The following is a 17,756-nucleotide window of genomic DNA, read 5'->3' on the forward strand; positions in this document are numbered from 1 at the left end:
AAGAATGGAAAAATTCAAGTGTTAGGAAGAGGTTATCAGTGTTGCATGCTTACAGAAGAGATGGCCTGTAGTAAATGGAAGAATTAGTGTGGACAGCAGTTTCTTGCGTCTGTATTATAAGATCAATGGTTGAAAACCTCGAACACCATATGGCCGATCTCTTCAAACATTGAACTTATAAAAACAACAACAAAAAAAAAAGTACCCTAATGGGTTTAAGCAGGGGGGAAAGCCCCCCTGCAACCCCCACTACTTAAATATATCAACTCCGAGACTGCACTACATTGCATAAATGGAAATCTCCCCTTACGGAGATTTCCGTTTACACATTCAATGTGCGCTTTTGCTATTCTCGTGTCGACAATATCAGCTTTGATATTGTCGACTTTCGAGAATATAATATAGACCCCAGTTTCTGGAACTTTTTTTTGCTACTACTAGAATATTAATGGTTCATTACTGAATGTATCCGTTTTAGTAGATGTTATGACGGTCTTTCAGTGGAAAGGAATGTAACTGACGTTTGACGGCCAATGGTTAGTGACCCTAATTAAGCCATTTATATGTATAAGAAGGCAAGATATGGCGTGACAGACCTAACAGCGACAGTAGCCTTTGGGTCCCCAGAGGAAGGGAGTTGGAAGCTTTTATGGAAAGGCTAATGTCGATTTTGATTTTCTTTGCTCATTTATATTCTACTCTTTGTTTGTGGATAATGAAAGATTTGATGTTTTTTGATAGAACCAGATGTGGGAATGCCTGAAGCAGATGCCCAGCGGTACTTCCAGCACCTTATTGCAGGAGTGGTAAGTGAATCCTGTGTTCTTTTTGCTGAGTTAGTGTGATCTGGCAAGAGGAGATCACAAAATAAACCCTCTCCTTTCCTTATGCAGGAGTACTTGCATGGTATAGGGATAACCCACAGGGACATCAAACCTGAGAACCTCCTGCTGGATGACAAAGGTGAGTGATTGATTGTTTGCCTTTATTAAGAGAATAAGAGCTGTTATGTTATACAAACTCATTTTTTTCTTCATTTTGGTTTCCCTGCTGGTGACTTCCATTTTCTACCTAGCTTTCTTGTATTCAGGTGGACTGTAGATTTTTTTTGCCAGTAGGATTGTTACTTTATAGGTAGGTACTAGGCTATTGGCCCTAGGGCCTATATAAGCCTAACCAAAAAAGTACCCTGGCTTTCGCCACCCAAGAAAATTATTTTCCTGTGCCCCTGTCAAGCAGAGCCACAGAAGTGATCCCCGGGGTGAATTTCCTATTTTAATCAAGATTTTTCTTGAAGAGTGCTAATGAGGATCTCTGTTTGTCATAGATAGGTAGTCTGTTCCAGAGTATGGGAAGTCTCTGGGACAGGAATATATCCCTCCAGCATGTTCTGTTTATTGTGGTGACCAGGTTTAGGTCCCTAGAGCGTGTAGCTCAGAGGGATTGAGATTTCTAAGTGGAGCATGTCCAGCAGCTCTGGGTTTGACATAGCTTTGTGTGTTAGGCAGAAATTGCCTCTGAGTAGGCGATATACGACGGAGTAAAGCTGGAGTTTTTTGAGACATGTTGTATAGGGAATCTGTTTGAGGCCAGTAATCCTCTGTGAGGTATTTCTGCGGCCTTTCCAGTTGTTGTAGATGTTTTGTGAGGTACATACCAAAAGGGGCGTTGTACTCTATAATGGGTCAAATGAGTGATGAGTAGAGGGGAACAATGACCTCTTTTTTTCTGGATGAGAAACCTTTTGTGATGAGGTGTACCATATAGAAGGATTTCCTAACCACTGAGGCGATGTGATTATCAAAGAAGAGACTACTGTCCACCTGTGTCCCAAGGTCTCTTATCACACTTTCGGTGTTAAGTAGACTACCACCTATGTGGTAGTTCATGGGTACAGAGTTTTTACCAAAGGGGATGACACTGCACTTTTTGGCATTGAGCTTGAGGCCATGGCTTTGACACCAGGCATCGGTCTCAGTGAGGCCCTTTTGTAGAATATCCACATCGTTAGGAGTTTCGATTATGGCTCCTAGTTTGCAGTCATCTGTGAACTTCGTTAGCCAAAGACCTTCTGTGTTAGCCTGTACTTCAGAGAAGTAGATACCAAACAGGAGAGGACCCAGGACTGAACCCTGTGGTACTCCACTTGTCACTGGTCTGAAGTCTGATTTAGAGTCTGCTACTTTCGCAGTGTGGGTTCTGTCAGTAAGCCAGTGAGTTTATCTATAATTCCAGAGTGGAGGATGGTGTTGAATGCCTTGGCGAGATCTAGATAGGCTGTGTGAACCACCTTACCCTCATCTATGGCTTTGGTGACTGCTTCAAAGAAGTCTATCAGGTTTAGGAGACATGATCTGCCTTTTACAAACCCGAACTGTGTGGGGTCCAGAGTTTGGAGATCTCCAATGTCTTTGTTTATGAGTTCCATGATGATACATTCCATGGCCTTGCAGACCAGGCTCGTCAGGCTAATGGGGCGGTAGTTCCCGGGGTCTGTCATGGCTCCCTCTTTGTGGAGTGGGATAACCGTCGTGGTGCGCCTTTCAATGGACACACAGCCTGAGGTGAGGCTATGACTGAAGATGGTACTTGGGTGGGGTGCCAGTTCATTCTGTAGTTTGTGTAGAAGGCAGCCTGGGATGCTGTCAGGTCCCATGGATGCTGTGTTCTTGGCTTTGGAGAGTGAGGTTTTTAACCTGTGCAGCCGTGATTACAGGAACTTTGCATTCTTCCGGTATAGAGATGGGCCCTTTAGGGGGTGAGAGGGGGGTAAAGTTAGCACTGGGGTGAGAGGGGGGTAAAGTTAGCACAGAACCTATCTGCCAGGATGTTGGCAATATCAGTTGGATGTTCATCGTGTTACCCTGCTGCAGTCATCACACTTAGGTTATCCTGTCATCAGGCGGTCCCGCAGTCGGCCCGAATTCCAAAGTCTTGGTCCGGCATCAGTTGCTGTCGCTTCTTCCCTGACGTCAATGCGCCAGGGGTATATAAGAGGCATCCGACGCTATTTTCTTCAGTCTTTCTTGTTGTGCGGTGCCCGAAGCAGAAGCAGTTCGCAAGTGCCGGTCGGCCGACACCTGAGATTTTCGAATCGAGTTTCAGTCTGAAGTCTTCAAAGCCAAGTACCCTGTTGGGGAACGTTTTCTTGCCTCAGTCCGATGTCAGAAAAAGTTAACAATTGCATTTCTTGTGGGAAGCAAATACCTCATAAGGACTTTCATTCTTTTTGTATACCTTGCCTAGGCCCAGACCACGACGTCACTGGTTGTTGGTTTTGTGCAGGTTCAATAAGCGAACTGTAAAGCGACGCTTTGATTTTGCACGACATTACTTCGGTAGGAAATTTAATTACACTATGCCGTCGGAGCAACCGACTACTGGCGTGCATATAAAATGCAAAGATAAAGACAGGCAGCCTAGATCCAAGCCAGACTCCGAGGCCTCGGCTGGGCCAGTCGCCAGTTCTCCGGTTTTCAGTGAGGCGCCTACGCAGCTCCCGGCTACCGCAGAATTGGATCCCCAGACCGCTTCGGATTCTTTAGCAGAGAGTTCTAGGCCGACGCAGCCATTTTCTTCAGGCCGTACCGACAAAATTGCAGAAGGAGAAGCCGGTGCTGTAGAAACACCTTCGGTTTCTGAAGGTGTCTTCAGACCGACTACTCTCACCATAAAATCTTATGCTAAGCTTAAGACTCCTCTAAAACCAAAAAAGACTGCACTTCAGTCTCCAGTTCAAGGCCCCATGCCTAAGAAACAGATGCTTAAAATGGCTGAAGATTTGATTACTTTAATCAGGGGTTCCCAACCCTCCCCCCCGACAAAAGGCCTAGACAGGAGGAGGATTATGCCTCCTCTGATCAAGTGTCTATTTCCTCAGGCTCTTCTGTGGAACAGGATTACTCCTTTCCCCCGTATGAAGATTCTGATGCTGAAGATTCCAGTCCCTTAGCTTCTCCCCCTGAAGACTTCCTTTGGGGAAACCTTACATAACATGAGGAAACATTTCCACTGGGAAGGTCAGGACTACTCCGACTCTAAGAAAAGGCTCAGAGAGTTTCTTTTACTCCCCCCAGCACAGACCACTTGCTATCCCCCCAGATGTCCTTCATGGATGCATCGACAGATGGGGCAAAAGAAGTTAACCTTATTTTGAACCAACTGACTGCATGGAACATCACAATCCAGAACTTTCCCAAATCTAGTTTTATCCTCCTTTTTAGACATTGTGGATGATATTTACTTAGAATCTAGTCTAAATCCAGATTCTCTGCCTCCTGCTCCAGCCAAACCAGATAGATACTATAGAGTGCCTGACTCACACAAATTCCTTTACAAAAGCCCTGTTGCTGATCCAGAGACAATCTTCCAGGGTCCCAAAGGGACTAAGGCTTCTATGGCTAAAAATCCTGTACCCTCTGAAAGGGACTCCAGAGCACTAGATAGGTAGGGGAAGAAGGTTTACACCTCAGCTACTCTAGCTATGAGAGCACTAAATTGTCAATTTCACATGCTTAAATACCAGCAATTCCTAATGTCTCAAATAAAACAAAAGATGAGCACGCACCCTCAACAGTCTGAATTCAAGGAAATGCAGGATCTGTTGCATGCATCTGAACAGGTGGGCAAACATACTTTACAATGTGGATTTGATTCCTTGGAAGCTTCCTGTAGAGCAGCTGTTAATGGGTCTGTTATACGTAGGCATGCTTGGTTAAAGGAACAAACTCTGCCTGATCTTGTTAAAGCAAAGTTATTAGATGCACCCTTACAGCAGGATGTCTTATTTGGGATTAAAGCAGAAGAGGTTTTAAAGAAAATGGAGGATAAGGCAAAATCTATGCAGACGGTCAAAGATTTCTTACAGGTACAGCCCCCACACTTCAGCAGAAATTGGCCAACAAAAAATTGGTCCTTGCCAGCTTCTGACAGACCACAGAGGGGTAAATACAGGCGCCCAAGGGGCAGAGGACAAGCACAAATCCCTTACAAACCTCGCCAATGGGGCACTGCAACACAGACGGGAGGAGAAGACAGGTCCCAAACTACTAGAAGGCAAACACAATGACTTAAACCTCAAACTGCCAAGCAAAACTCTCTTGGCAGCTCCCTTGGGAGGAAAATTAGCACTTTTTGCAGACAACTGGCGCATCGTCACAAAGGACAAATGGGCCCTAGTATCTCACAAGGATACAGATTCCATTTCCACACCTTGCCAAGGATAAAAGGAATGCCAAACCTGCCAGAAAATCAATGGGCAGAGACACAAAAACAAATTACAGCTCTCATGGACATGAGAGCCATTCAACTGGTACCTACACAGGAACAAGGCCAAGGATTTTACTCAAGGCTCTTTCTAGTCCCCAGAAAGGACAATGCTTGGAGACCCATTCTGGACCTTTCAATTCTAAACACCTTCTTGCAAGTACCCAAATTCAAGATGCTAACACTACAGCAGCTTCTTCCCATGTTGGGCAAGAAAGCTTGGCTAGTAACGTTGGACCTCAAGGAGGCATACCTGCATGTCCCTATCAGACAAAATTGCAGAAGATACCTCCATTTCATTGCAGGTTTAACCCATTACCAATTCTCTGCACTGCCCTTTGGCTTATCTACTGTGCCCAGGGTCTTCACAAAATGCCAGGCACCAGTAATTGCATACTGCAGACAAAGAGGAATTCAAATATACCCATACCTGGATGACTGCCTCATCCAAGCAGAAAGCAAGGACATCCTCTTACAACATCTGGCTTTTGTAAAACACCTTCTAAGTTGCCTAGGGTACACAGTAAACGAAAAGAAATCAAAACTAGTGCCCTCACAAAATATGACATTCCTGGGTGCCAGCTTGAATACAACAGCCCAGATGGCTTATCTGACGCCAGACAAACGACTACAACTAACTCAATACTTCAAAACAATGGCAACAAAGACCCAACTCCCTGCAAGAAAAATTCTGCAGGCCTTGGGCTTCATGGCATCTTGCATACTACTAATACCATTTCCAAAACTGCATATGAGGAAATTACAGTGGTACCTAAAAAGCGTATGGACTCAACACAGCCACAGCTTGGAAACAATGATACCTCTCATTCCCTGTCTTCAACAAGAGTTTCTATGGTGGTCACAGGCATGTCACCTCAACAAGGGTCAGCCTTCACCTTACCCCCAGCCAGGCAAACTATGACAACAGATTCATCGGACTACGCCTGGGGGGCACACATGGCAGGACGGTGCGTTCAAGGCATATGGACTGCAGATCAAAGGAATCTGCACATCAATCAAAAAGAAATGCTAGCTGTACAGAATGCCCTGACAGCCTTCAAGGACCTCTTACATGCAGGACAGCTTATCATAAGGACAGACAACACCACAGTAATGTGGTACATAAACAAACAAGGGGGTACACACTCCTACCCTCTATGCAGGCAAGCAATGTCTTTGTGGAACACAGCACTGGCTTACCAAGTTCAATTACAAGCTCAATTCCTGCCAGCAAAAAAGAACACCTTGGCAGATGACCTAAGCAGAAACATCATGGATCCCCATGAGTGGAAACTGGATCTACAAATTTGCAATGATAACTCAAAAATGGGGGCACCCAGACATAGACCTGTTTGCCAGCCCCCAAAACTATCGGCTAACAACATTTTGCACAAGGACATTTCACCATCAAGCTTGGAAAGTGGACGCACTCTCATTCCGTTGGAAAATGCTGACAGTATATGCCTTCCCTTCATTGCCCCTTCTCACAAAGGTGCTGCTGAAAGTCAGGATGGAGAGACCCCGAATAATACTTATTGCCCCAGACTGGCCACGCCAGCACTGGTACCCACTATTAAGGAATATGGCCCAGGGCCCACCATGGATTTTACCACAAATTACCCATCTGCTCACACAGCAAGACAGTCAAGATTCTACACAGCCAGCTCAAAACCTTAAACTTGGCTGCATGGCAAATCACCTAAGCAACCAGCCAGCTCCTCTTTCACAACCTGTTACGGATGTTATTCTGGAGGCCAGGAGGCCGAGCACCAGGAAAGCCTACTCAGACAAATGGAAAACGTTTTGCGCCTGGAACAAAGCTAAAGGCCAAAATACCCTTCAGCTGGACATACCTCAGATTCTACAATATTTAACTGAGATGTTACACAAAGGACTTTATTTTTCATCTATTAAAATCCACGCCTCAGCTATTTCAGCTCACTACAACACGGATCCTCCCTTATTTTCACATCCACTTCTAAGGCAGCTTCTCAGCGGGGCCCAAAACATTAGGCCTCCCAGGAGAGCACCAACTCCAACTTGGGACCTCAATTTTGTTCTGGAAAAACTTAGCTACCTCCTTTTGAGCCAGCTTTCTCAGCTGACTTAGGTTATATCATGGAAGACTGCCCTGCTGCTAGCAATGACTTCAGCCAGAAGAGTTTCAGAGCTTCAGGCACTAATGGCAGCAGAGCCTTTCCTCATTTTTCATCAAGACAGAGTTTCTCTACGAACTAACCCCTCCTTTATGCCTAAGGTGGTATCCAGTGTGGCTCTAAATCAAACCATCCATTTACCCACCTTCTTTCCAAATCCACAGAACAAAGGAGAAAGACTCCTGCATTCCGTGGACATTCACAGGCAGCTACGTTGCTACTTGGATAAAACTAAGGTTTTCAGAAAATCTGACCAGCTTTTTGTATCCTATGCTACAGCATCACAAGGAAAGGCTATCTCAAAACAGACCATTTCCAAATGGATAGGACATTGCATACATTTTTGCTACACCCACCATGGAAAACCAGTTCCTGCTAGCATAAGGCCCCACTCTTACCAGGGCAGCAGCTACATCTACAGCCTTCCTCAGGAGGGTGCCAACCAAGGATATTCTGGAAGCTGCAACTTGGAGTTCAGTACACACCTTCACCAAACACTGTCACTTACCACTTTACTCTAAGACTAGAGCTGGCTTCACCACTGCAGTTTTGCAGGGCCTTCTAGCCTCCTCTAACCCTGTTTGACTCCACCTCCCATCCTTAGCTTTGGGATTCTACCCAAGTGTTATGACTGCAGCAGGGTAACACGATGAACACAGTACAGTTTTGTACCTACCATAAATGTCGATGTTCGAGTGTATACCCTGCTGCAGTCCATGTTACCCTCCTTCCATCCCCTCTGACCTAACTAAAGCCTTTCAATACGTTAAAAACTGATACAACCTTTGTGGTGTATTTGCTTATAGCTGGAGGGATGTTTTGCTTGTGCTAAAGTTTTATTATTGGTACTAGCTACTGACCACCTTTTGGGGGGGCACCTAACATCTGGGGCGAGAAAAACTGAAGAAAATGGCGTCGGATGTCTCTTGTATACCCTTGGCGCACTGACGTCGGGGAAGAAGCGATAGCAACCGACGCCTGACGACAGGATAACCCAAGTGTGATGACTCCAGCAGGGTATACACTCGAACATCTACATTTACGGTAGGTACAAAACTGTACTTTCTGTATATTTAGTGCCATTGTGCTGTAACTCAGAGCTGATCTGAGTGTTGCCATTGAGATTCTTGACATAGTTATAGAATGCTTTGTGGTTGTCTTTAGAATCAGTGGCGATTTTGTTTTCATAACTAGCTTTGGAGGATTTTATGAGGGATCTCAGCTTCTTACTGAGGCTGACCAGGAGGGAGTTCCTCCAATCATGGGATTGTACTCTTTTTTGCAACAGTTTCTTTCTTCTGTTGTAGAGTTTGTTAATGGCAGAAGACCACCAGATTGGCTTCCTTTTTTGGAGGATAGCATTTTGGTTCTGTTAGGGATAGCACGATCCATCCACTCGTGTCAGTGCTTATAAAGTGCATTTGTGTAGGATTCAGCAGTTTTACCTCTGTTGTCTATCTGCATGGGTGTTGTGAAGTTTGCCACTTCTGTCTTAAGAAGCGTGAAGTTGGCTTTAGAGAATTTTTTTATGGTTGTTCCCCTAATGGGGGGTGGGGGTGGGATGTGGATGTCTAGGGTGATTAGCTTGTGGTCGGATCTGACCAATGAGGAATTGACCTCTGGTGTGGAACACCGGTCGCCCATGTTGATGATCAGGTCTAGGATATTGCTGCCCCTGGTGGGGGTGTGGATAAGTTGATCCAAGGCGTTGAAATTTATGAATTCCAGAAAACGTTGAGCAAAAGAGTTGGTACACGAGTAGGAGTTGGTGCACGAGTAATGGATAGGAAAGCCTTGTAGAGCTCTGTGGATTTCCAGATCAGGCCCATTTAGGAAGTGGAAATTAGAACAGCTGGTAGCCCATCATATATTTGACATGAATTATGTACCCCTCTGTACATTAAAGTAGTAGACCCTTTAGTTTGCCACATGCCTGCTGGGGCTAGGTTTCTTCTAGCATTCTGTAGTTGAGGTTCCTTTTTGTACCATATCACTGGCTTTCACCAGCTTGGTAGTCTAATAACAGTGTCTCCATCGTGTTGAGGTAGGAGAGTTTGCTCAGTCCTGCGTTCCATTGACTTACTGCTCTTGCAGCTGGATCACTGCTGCTGCAAATGAATGCTTTGTCTCTTACAAACCTAGAGCTTGGTAACGCAAAGGGAAGTTGAAATTCAGTTAATTTGCTGTCTTCTCATTCATTTGTGTAATTGAATGAACTGGTGAGTTTTTGTAACCTGTCCTTCCCCAGAATTAAGTCCCTTTTGACCATATCCATTATATTTAAGCCATTTTAGTGTATGTTTTCAGTAGTTACCTTATTTTTATTAAATTATTAGTGTGATTGCATTATATCTCTGACCATCACTGTTAGGCTGTTTTGGAGATTGTTTCCTGGGATTTTGATAGTTAAACTAGGTCACCCTGCTTTTTCATTGCAGTCCAGTGTTGAAAGTAACCCTTCTTTAAATCTGAATTAACTTCATCACATTTAATTTTCCTTTCTTTTCTAGCCATGTGGAAGTGATCTGTGGTATCTAGGGCATAATAAGCTCAACAAAGGATTTTGTGCCTCACAGTTGTCAATAGGTGTCACTCATTTGTCTCTAACACACACAACAAGAAGGCTGGGATTTTAGTTTCAAAGCTTTAATGCATAGAAACCCATCAGGACGGAGCATCATTAAATAGGAACAAACTAGTTATTAGACAGACCTTGTATACATACATGCTTACATCTCAACTGCTTACTGCAAAATGGCACTCTAGCTTGCACGTGCTCAGTATTTATAGACTTTTACAAGCCCTTGGATAGCGTCTTAAAGTTATGTACGCACCTATTGATCTGCATCCTACCTCTTAAAAAGATTGCTCTTTAGACAAAATACCATCAGAGATGGACATTAGTGGTATATACATTAGAAACAAAACACAATGTTCATGTCCAATTTGCTTCATATCTTTTAAAGGGTTTAGAGATGTGACCATATCTCATAACATAACAGTTGGGACCAAATTTGGGTCTATGTTATAAGCTCAGTCTTTTCTTCGAACATTTAAACGCCGACATGTGAATAGCGAAACCTGGAAACTGCGAATGGCCACTTCCGCATACTTTTTCCCTGTGAAAAAATTTGTATGGCAGTTATCGGGAATTGCCCTTTTCTCCAGTGTATGGCAATCTCGGAGTTGGCATATTTAGTTAGGGGGTTGTGGGACCAATTAGCGGTTTTTGTTTTTATGTTTAGTGACAAGTGAATTTTTTCCCTAAAAAAATTTGCCTAAGTGGCCGTTCGTGGTTTATAGCTTTCGCTCTTTACGTGTCAACCTTTGTGTTCGAAGAAAAGACTCTTTGAGCTTATAATATAGACCCCCAGATTTAACAACAGAAAAAGTCTGTGGTGCACAACTCCTATCAGGAACTTCTGTATTCATCGTAGGAACAGGAATGTACTCTGGAACTTTCTCTGGAATTGGAACACTGAACAACTCACTCTGAGATAGTCTTTCACACAGGCTATATGTTGTGGTATAGGCTCGGACTCCGGTATCAAATGCTTCCGATTCTGCCTAAAAATTACTACTCCTGACACAATGTACGATCTCTGCTCTGGACCAATATTCTTCACGACACCAATCTGATCATAACCTCTGGACATTTGCATCCTTACCACTTCTCCCTCTCGTAATGGATTGAACGGTTTGCTGGTCTTATTGTAGTGGGACTTCTGGGATAGGCGTTTCTTCAACAGATTGGCGTTCACTGTTCTGTTGTTCTTGACACATGGAACCAACAATTGACTACTGATTGGTAATGTGGTTATGGTTTGTCTCGACAGAAGTCTCTGAGCAGGTGAACCAAGGTGTTTATCACAGGTAACATTTGTGAGATTCAAGAGAGTTAGGAAAACATCACTGTTGTCTCTTTTTGACTTTTCTAGTAACTATTTTGCACTTTGAACTGCACATTCTGCTCACGTACACCAAAAAAGCTCACGTACACCAAAAAACTCTCGAGCTAAGCTGCTACCCACAATGCCCTTTTCCCTGTTAATCTCAGATCTCATTTGCCGCATAGCCATATAGCCGCGTTTCACCGAGCTGTCAAGCTAAGTGGTATTTTTTTATATTTTTGATACATATCTCTTACCTAGTCACTTTCTAAAACTTTCTCCTTTCTACTTTACACGTTTAGAGTTGTTTGTAACTTTCTCATACCTAGCTCTACCCATTGGGTAATTCTTCTTACCATTGCTGGTATGCCTCTCCTTACCCTTGTGGTATAGGTTCATAGATTAGTACTAGGCTAACTGCCCTTGCAAGCCATTGTAAGCCTAGCCAATTATCCCTTGTGAGACTGAAACTCTGCACCTTGTGTTAGTAAGGCAAACATCTTAACCATTAGGCCACCCTCCCAACCCCTTGTTTCTTGATACTATTGTTGTTATCTTCTTTCCTCTATCTTTCCTGACTCTAATAAACTTGTTGTTAGTGTGTTTGTGGAGATGTTTGAGAAAAAAAGGATCTTCGGGGTTTAAGCATTGCACCTCTTGCAATGGTAAACTCCCCAATAGCGACTCTCATGACGACTGCGTTTATTGCCTGGGGGTTCCTCATCTCTCTGTTCAACCCCCCTGTCAAATATGTCAACGTTTCAGTCAGTGGACGCTGAATGAGCGCAAGAACAAATTCATTTTGAAAGGCCTTCTTGCTTCTCCTTTCTCAGAGGCCCTTTCTATGTCAGAGGTCTCAACCCTTCCAGTGAAGGACAAGAAATGTCCCCACTCTGATCCCTCTTCACCTGCTGGTGATAGAGGTAAGATACCTAAACATAAGGCCCACAAAATTTCCTCTGAGTATAGACTTGCTACTTCAGCTCTGACTACTGCTGTTCCGAATGCTATTACGACTCAGTCCGTCTTGGATACTACCAGATGATGTTCATCGTGTTTCACTGTTGCAGTCATGACTGTAGGGTTCTCCCCTGCCGGCAGGCAGTCCTCGATCGGCCAGAATCCCAAAGTCTGGGTCCGGCGTCGGCTGTTCAACCATGCTCCCTGACGTCAGAGCGCCAGGAGTACAAAGCTGACAGCCGACGCCATCTTCTCCAGTCTTTCTTGCCATGCGGTGATAGCAGTTCGCAAGTGCAGGTCGGCTGACTCCTGACGATTTTTTCTGATAAACTTCAGTCCGAAGACTTTCTTCTCCACTCAAAGCTAAGTACCCCATTGGGGAAACTTTTTCTTGCTCCAGTCCGATGTCAGAAAAAGTTACTAATTGTATTTCATGTGGGAAGCAAATACCTCATAAGGATTTTCATTAGGCCCTGACCACGACGTAGCTAGTTGTCAGTTTTGTGCTAGATTCAATCAACGTACAATTAAACAAAGGTACGATTTTGCTTTTCATTACTTCGGTAGGAGCTTTAACTACAAAATGTCGTCGGATACGGTTCCAGCTACCGGAGTTCACAAACGTTGCAAGGATAAAGACAGGCCTCCGAGGTCCAAAACTGATGATAGCGCACAAGCGGAGCCAGCTTCAGGTTCGGCCGTCGTCAGTGAGGTGCTTTTGCAGCCCCTGTCGTCGGCCATTTCAGAACAGATGGCCGAAACGGACTCTCATGAGGAGCCAACCAGGCCTTTGAATATTTCTATTGCAGGACCTTCGGACAGTGCTCCTTCGGATGGGTCCGTAGCCGCTGTGCAGGTACCGGCTTCCGAAGGGGTTTTCAGGCCTACTCAGCTTCTAATAAAGGCAAAGCCAAAGGCAAAGACTCCTTCTAAATCAAAGACTGCAACACAGGCCTCTTCTGAACCGGCTCCCAAGTCACAGAAACAGTTACTCAAGATGGCGGAGGATTTACTTACTATGATTAGGGGTTCACATCCCCCTCCAGATAAAAGGCCAAGGCAGGATGTTTATTATGATTCCTCTGATCAGGCTTCTGTTTCTTCAGTTTCTTCTTCTGACCAGGAATATTCTTTCCCTCCTTATGAGGATTCTGATGCTGAGGAATCCATTCCTTCAGCTTCTCCCCCTGAGGATTTCTCTTTTGGGGAAACTTTGCATGAAATGAGGGAACATTTCCACTGGGAAGGACAGGAGTATTCTGAATCTAAGAAAAGACTAAGGGATTTTCTTCTTCTCCCCCAACATAGACCCCTGGCTATTCCTCCTGTTTTGGATATTGTAGATGATGCTTTTTCAGAGGCTAACTTAACCCCTGACTCTTTTCCTCATGCTCCTGTTAAGCCTGATAGATATTGCAGGGTTCCTGATTCCCACCAGTTTTTATACAAGAACCCTTCTGCTGACCCTGAAACCGTTTCTCAGGGTCCTAAGGGAGTTAAGGCCGCTTCTGCCAAAAATCCCATTCCCACTGAAAAGGGTTCTAGATCTTTAGAAATATGGGGCAAAAAGTGTACACTTCTGCTACTTTATCCATTAGGGCTTTAAACTGTCAGTTTCATATGCTGAAATACCAGCAATTTCTCTTGTCTGTTTTAAAACAAAAGCTAACTTCCATTTCTGCCTGTGCAGATGATAAGGAATTACATGACTTATTGCATGCCACTGAACAAGTTGGGAAGCATGGTTTACACTGTGGATTTGATGCCTTGCACAGTCATTAGAAGGCATGCATGGCTAAAGGAACAAAATTTGCCAGAACAGGTAAAAGCTAAATTATTGGATGCTCCTGTTCAGCATAATGTTTTGTTTGGCTCAAAAGCTGAAGAGGTGATTAAAAAGATGGAGGATAAGGCGAAATCCATGCAAACAGTTAAAGATTTCTTACAAGTACAGCCACCAAGATTTAGCAGGAATTGGCCTTCTAAAAATTGGTCCTTTCCCACTTCAGACAGGCCTCAGAGGGGTAGATATAGACTCTCCAGAGGAAGGCCTCAAACACAAGCTGGTTCCACCCCTAGGGGAGGAGAGGACAGGTCACAAACTCATAGGAAACAAACTCAATGACTCCCTCTGTTGGGCTGCAGGAACTTCTTGCCTGGAAGCCCCTCTCGGAGGAAAGCTCTCTCTTTTTTTATCGAAATTGGACTCATATAACCCAAGACAAGTGGGTTCCGGATGTGGTTTTAAGAGGTTACAAATTCCATTTTCATACCCTGCCAAGGCCAAGCGGATAGCCAGACCTTCCAAAACATCAATGGACAGAGGCCTTAAACCAGGTGGAAGCTCTTTTGGCTATGAAAGTCATAGAACTGGTTCCACTTTCAGAGATGGGACAAGGTTTTTACTCAAGGCTCTTTCTAGTCCACAGGAAGCAAAACTCATGGAGACCCATTCTGGATCTGTCAGTCTTGAACACCTTTCTAGAGATTCCAAAATTCAAGATGCTTACTCTACAGCAGCTACTTCCAATGCTGTCCAAAGATGCATGGATGGTAACTTTGGATTTAAAGGAGGCATATTTACACATTCCCATCAGGCAGGAACGCAGAAAATACCTCAGGTTCAAGGCCGGATCGAGGCACTTTCAATTCTCTGCTGCCCTTTGGATTGTCTGCTGCCCAGGGTCTTCACCAAATGCCTGGCTCCAGTAGTAGCTTACTGCAGACTCAAGGGAATTCAAATTTACCCTTATCTGGACGATTGTCTAATTCAGGCAGACAGCAAGGATGTCTTACTCCAGCATCTAGAATTTGTACAGAACCTCCTCAAGTTCCTGGGATTCTCTGTAAACATAAAAAAGTCAAATTTGACACCCTCACAACAGATAACTTTTCTGGGTGCTCTTCTAAACACCACAACCCAGATGGCATTTCTGACATCCGAAAAACAATTACAGCTGGCTTCAACTTTCAAAACCTTGGCAACTTTAACTCCGCTATATGCAAGGAGATTCCTGCAGGCTTTGGGTTACATGGCCTCCTGCATCCTTCTCGTACCATATGCAAGACTACACATGAGGAAAATACAGTGGTATCTAAAAAGTGTATGGTCTCAGCATTGCCACAGTTTAGACATACTGATCTCCGTCCTGCCTTGTCTTCAAAAGGAATTTCTTTGGTGGTCCAGGGCATGTACTCTAAACAAAGGGAAACCCTTCTGTCTGCCTCCTGCCACTCAGATTCTAACCACGGACACTTCAGATTATGCTTGGGGAGCCCATTTTCAGGGCAACTGTCTGCAAGCCCTTTGGACAAAGGATCAGAAGCACCTGCATATCAATTTAAAGGAAATGTTAGCCATTCAGAAAGCTCTAATGGCCTTCAGAAATCTTCTACAACCAGGACAACTACTAATACGGACAGACAACACCACAGTTATGTGGTACATAAACAAGCAAGGGGGATCTCATTCCTACCCCCTTTGCAGACTAGCCATGGATCTATGGAACACAGCTCTAGCTTGCAATCTGGACCTTCAAGCTCAGTTTCTACCAGGGAAGCAAAACTTCCTGGCAGACGGTCTGAGCAGAAGCCTTTCGGATCCACACGAGTGGATGCTAGACACCAAAATATTCAGGATGATAACAGCAGTCTGGGGATGTCCTCACATAGACCTCTTTGCATCCCATCTCAATCATCAACTACAGAATTTTTGCACCAGGACTTTCCACAAAGAAGCTTGGAAAGTGGATGCCGTATCATTCAGTTGGAGGAACCTCTCGGGATATGCCTTTCCACCTCTTCCTCTTCTTCCACGGGTATTATTAAAGATAAAACAGGACAAGCCCAAGATGATAATCTTGCTGGCCCCAAATTGGCCTCGACAGTTTTGGTACCCAACTATAAAAAAACCTATGTCTGGAGCCCCCTTGGGTTTTACCTCAGTCTCCGAACCTTCTGCATCAGGGTCAGGTTCTACACTCTCATGTCAGAACTCTCAGCCTGGCGGCCTGGTTAATCCAGGGCCTTTGATTTCTTCTTTCCTACCCAAGCAGGTTATGGATGTCATTTTAGAAGCCAGACATCCTAGCACTAGAAAATCTTATGCAGGAAAATGGAAAATATTTTGTTCCTGGATGCAGGCTCAGGATTCTGATCCTCTTCTTCCGAACATTCCTTTAATTCTACTTTACTTGACAGATCTCTTACATAAGGGTCTCTCTTTCTCTTCCATTAAGATACATGCCTCTGCTATTTCTGCTCATTATAATACAGACCCTCCAATCTTTTCCCACCAGCTCATGAGACAGTTTCTCAGAGGAGCTAAGAACTTAAGACCTCCTAGATCTCCCATTCCTGCTTGGGATCTCAACTATGTTTTGGAAAAACTAACCTTGCCTCCTTTTGAGCCTGCTGCCTCTTCTGACATCAAGTTTTTATCTTGGAAGACAGCCATCCTGTCAGCCCTAACCTCTGCCAGGAGAGTTTCAGAGGTACAAGCTCTTATGGCTGTGGAACCTTATATTATTTTTCATCAAGACAGGGCGTCTTTGAGGACTAATCCTACCTTCATGCCTAAGGTGGTTTCCAAAGTGGCTTTAAATCAAACAATCCACTTGCCAACTTTTTTCCCCACTCCTCAAAATAAAGGGGAAAGGATCTTACATTCCTTGGGTGTACACAGACAACTACGTTTTTACCTGGACAGAACCAAGGACATCAGAAAATCAGAACAATTGTTTGTTTCTTATGCTTCAAGTTCCCAAGGTAAAGCCATTTCAAAACAGACCATTTCTAAATGGATTGCTCATGGAATCAGATTTTGTTATTCACACCATGGAAAGCAAATCCCAGGGAGTATACGGACTCATTCCACCAGAGCTGCTGCCACTTCTGCGGCCTTCCTACCAAAGACATTTTGGAAACTGCAACTTGGAGTTCAGTGCATACTTTTTCTAAGCACTACAATCTACCTCTCTATTCTAAGTCTAGGGCAGGCTTTGCCTCTGCAGTCTTGCAGGGCCTTTCAGCCGCCCCTTCTTTATGACCACCTCCCTTTCTTTCAGCTTTGGGATTCTACCCTACAGTCATGACTGCAACAGTGAAACATGATGAACATAGTACAGTTGTGTACACCTACCATAAATGTAGATGTTCGAGTGTCTTCACAGTGGGTTTCCCTCCCTCCTGTCCCGTCTTATTTTTACTTTTGTGTGGTTCCTTTTTTCACCATTCTTCTGAGGTGTATTTGCAAAGGATATGGGACCTTTCTCATTTTGGGACTCCTGACATCTGGGGCAAGAAAAACTGGAGAAGATGGCGTCGGCTGTCAGCTTTGTACTCCTGGCGCTCTGACGTCGGGAAGCATGGTTGAACAGCCGACGCCGGACCCAGACTTTGGGATTCTGGCTGACCGAGGACTGCCTGCCGACAGGGGAGAACCCTACAGTCATGACTGCAACAGTGAAGACACTCTAACATCTAC

At 44.4% G+C, this 17,756-nt stretch overlaps 1 protein-coding gene across 1 annotated transcript in view; it reads left to right on the plus strand.

The window, feature by feature from the left end:
• CHEK1 (checkpoint kinase 1) overlaps positions 1–17,756 on the plus strand; it is a 416,400-nt gene that overhangs the window by 132,640 nt on the left and 266,004 nt on the right. The window contains exons 4-5 of the mRNA XM_044080846.1: positions 742–806; positions 894–963. Of these exons, the coding sequence (XP_043936781.1) occupies positions 742–806; positions 894–963 (135 nt within the window). The remainder of the gene's footprint in view (positions 1–741; positions 807–893; positions 964–17,756) is intronic.

Source organism: Protopterus annectens, chromosome 8.part0 (genome assembly GCF_019279795.1).
Source record: "Protopterus annectens isolate FY-2018-M chromosome 8.part0, PAN1.0, whole genome shotgun sequence".
NCBI lineage: Eukaryota > Metazoa > Chordata > Ceratodontiformes > Protopteridae > Protopterus > Protopterus annectens.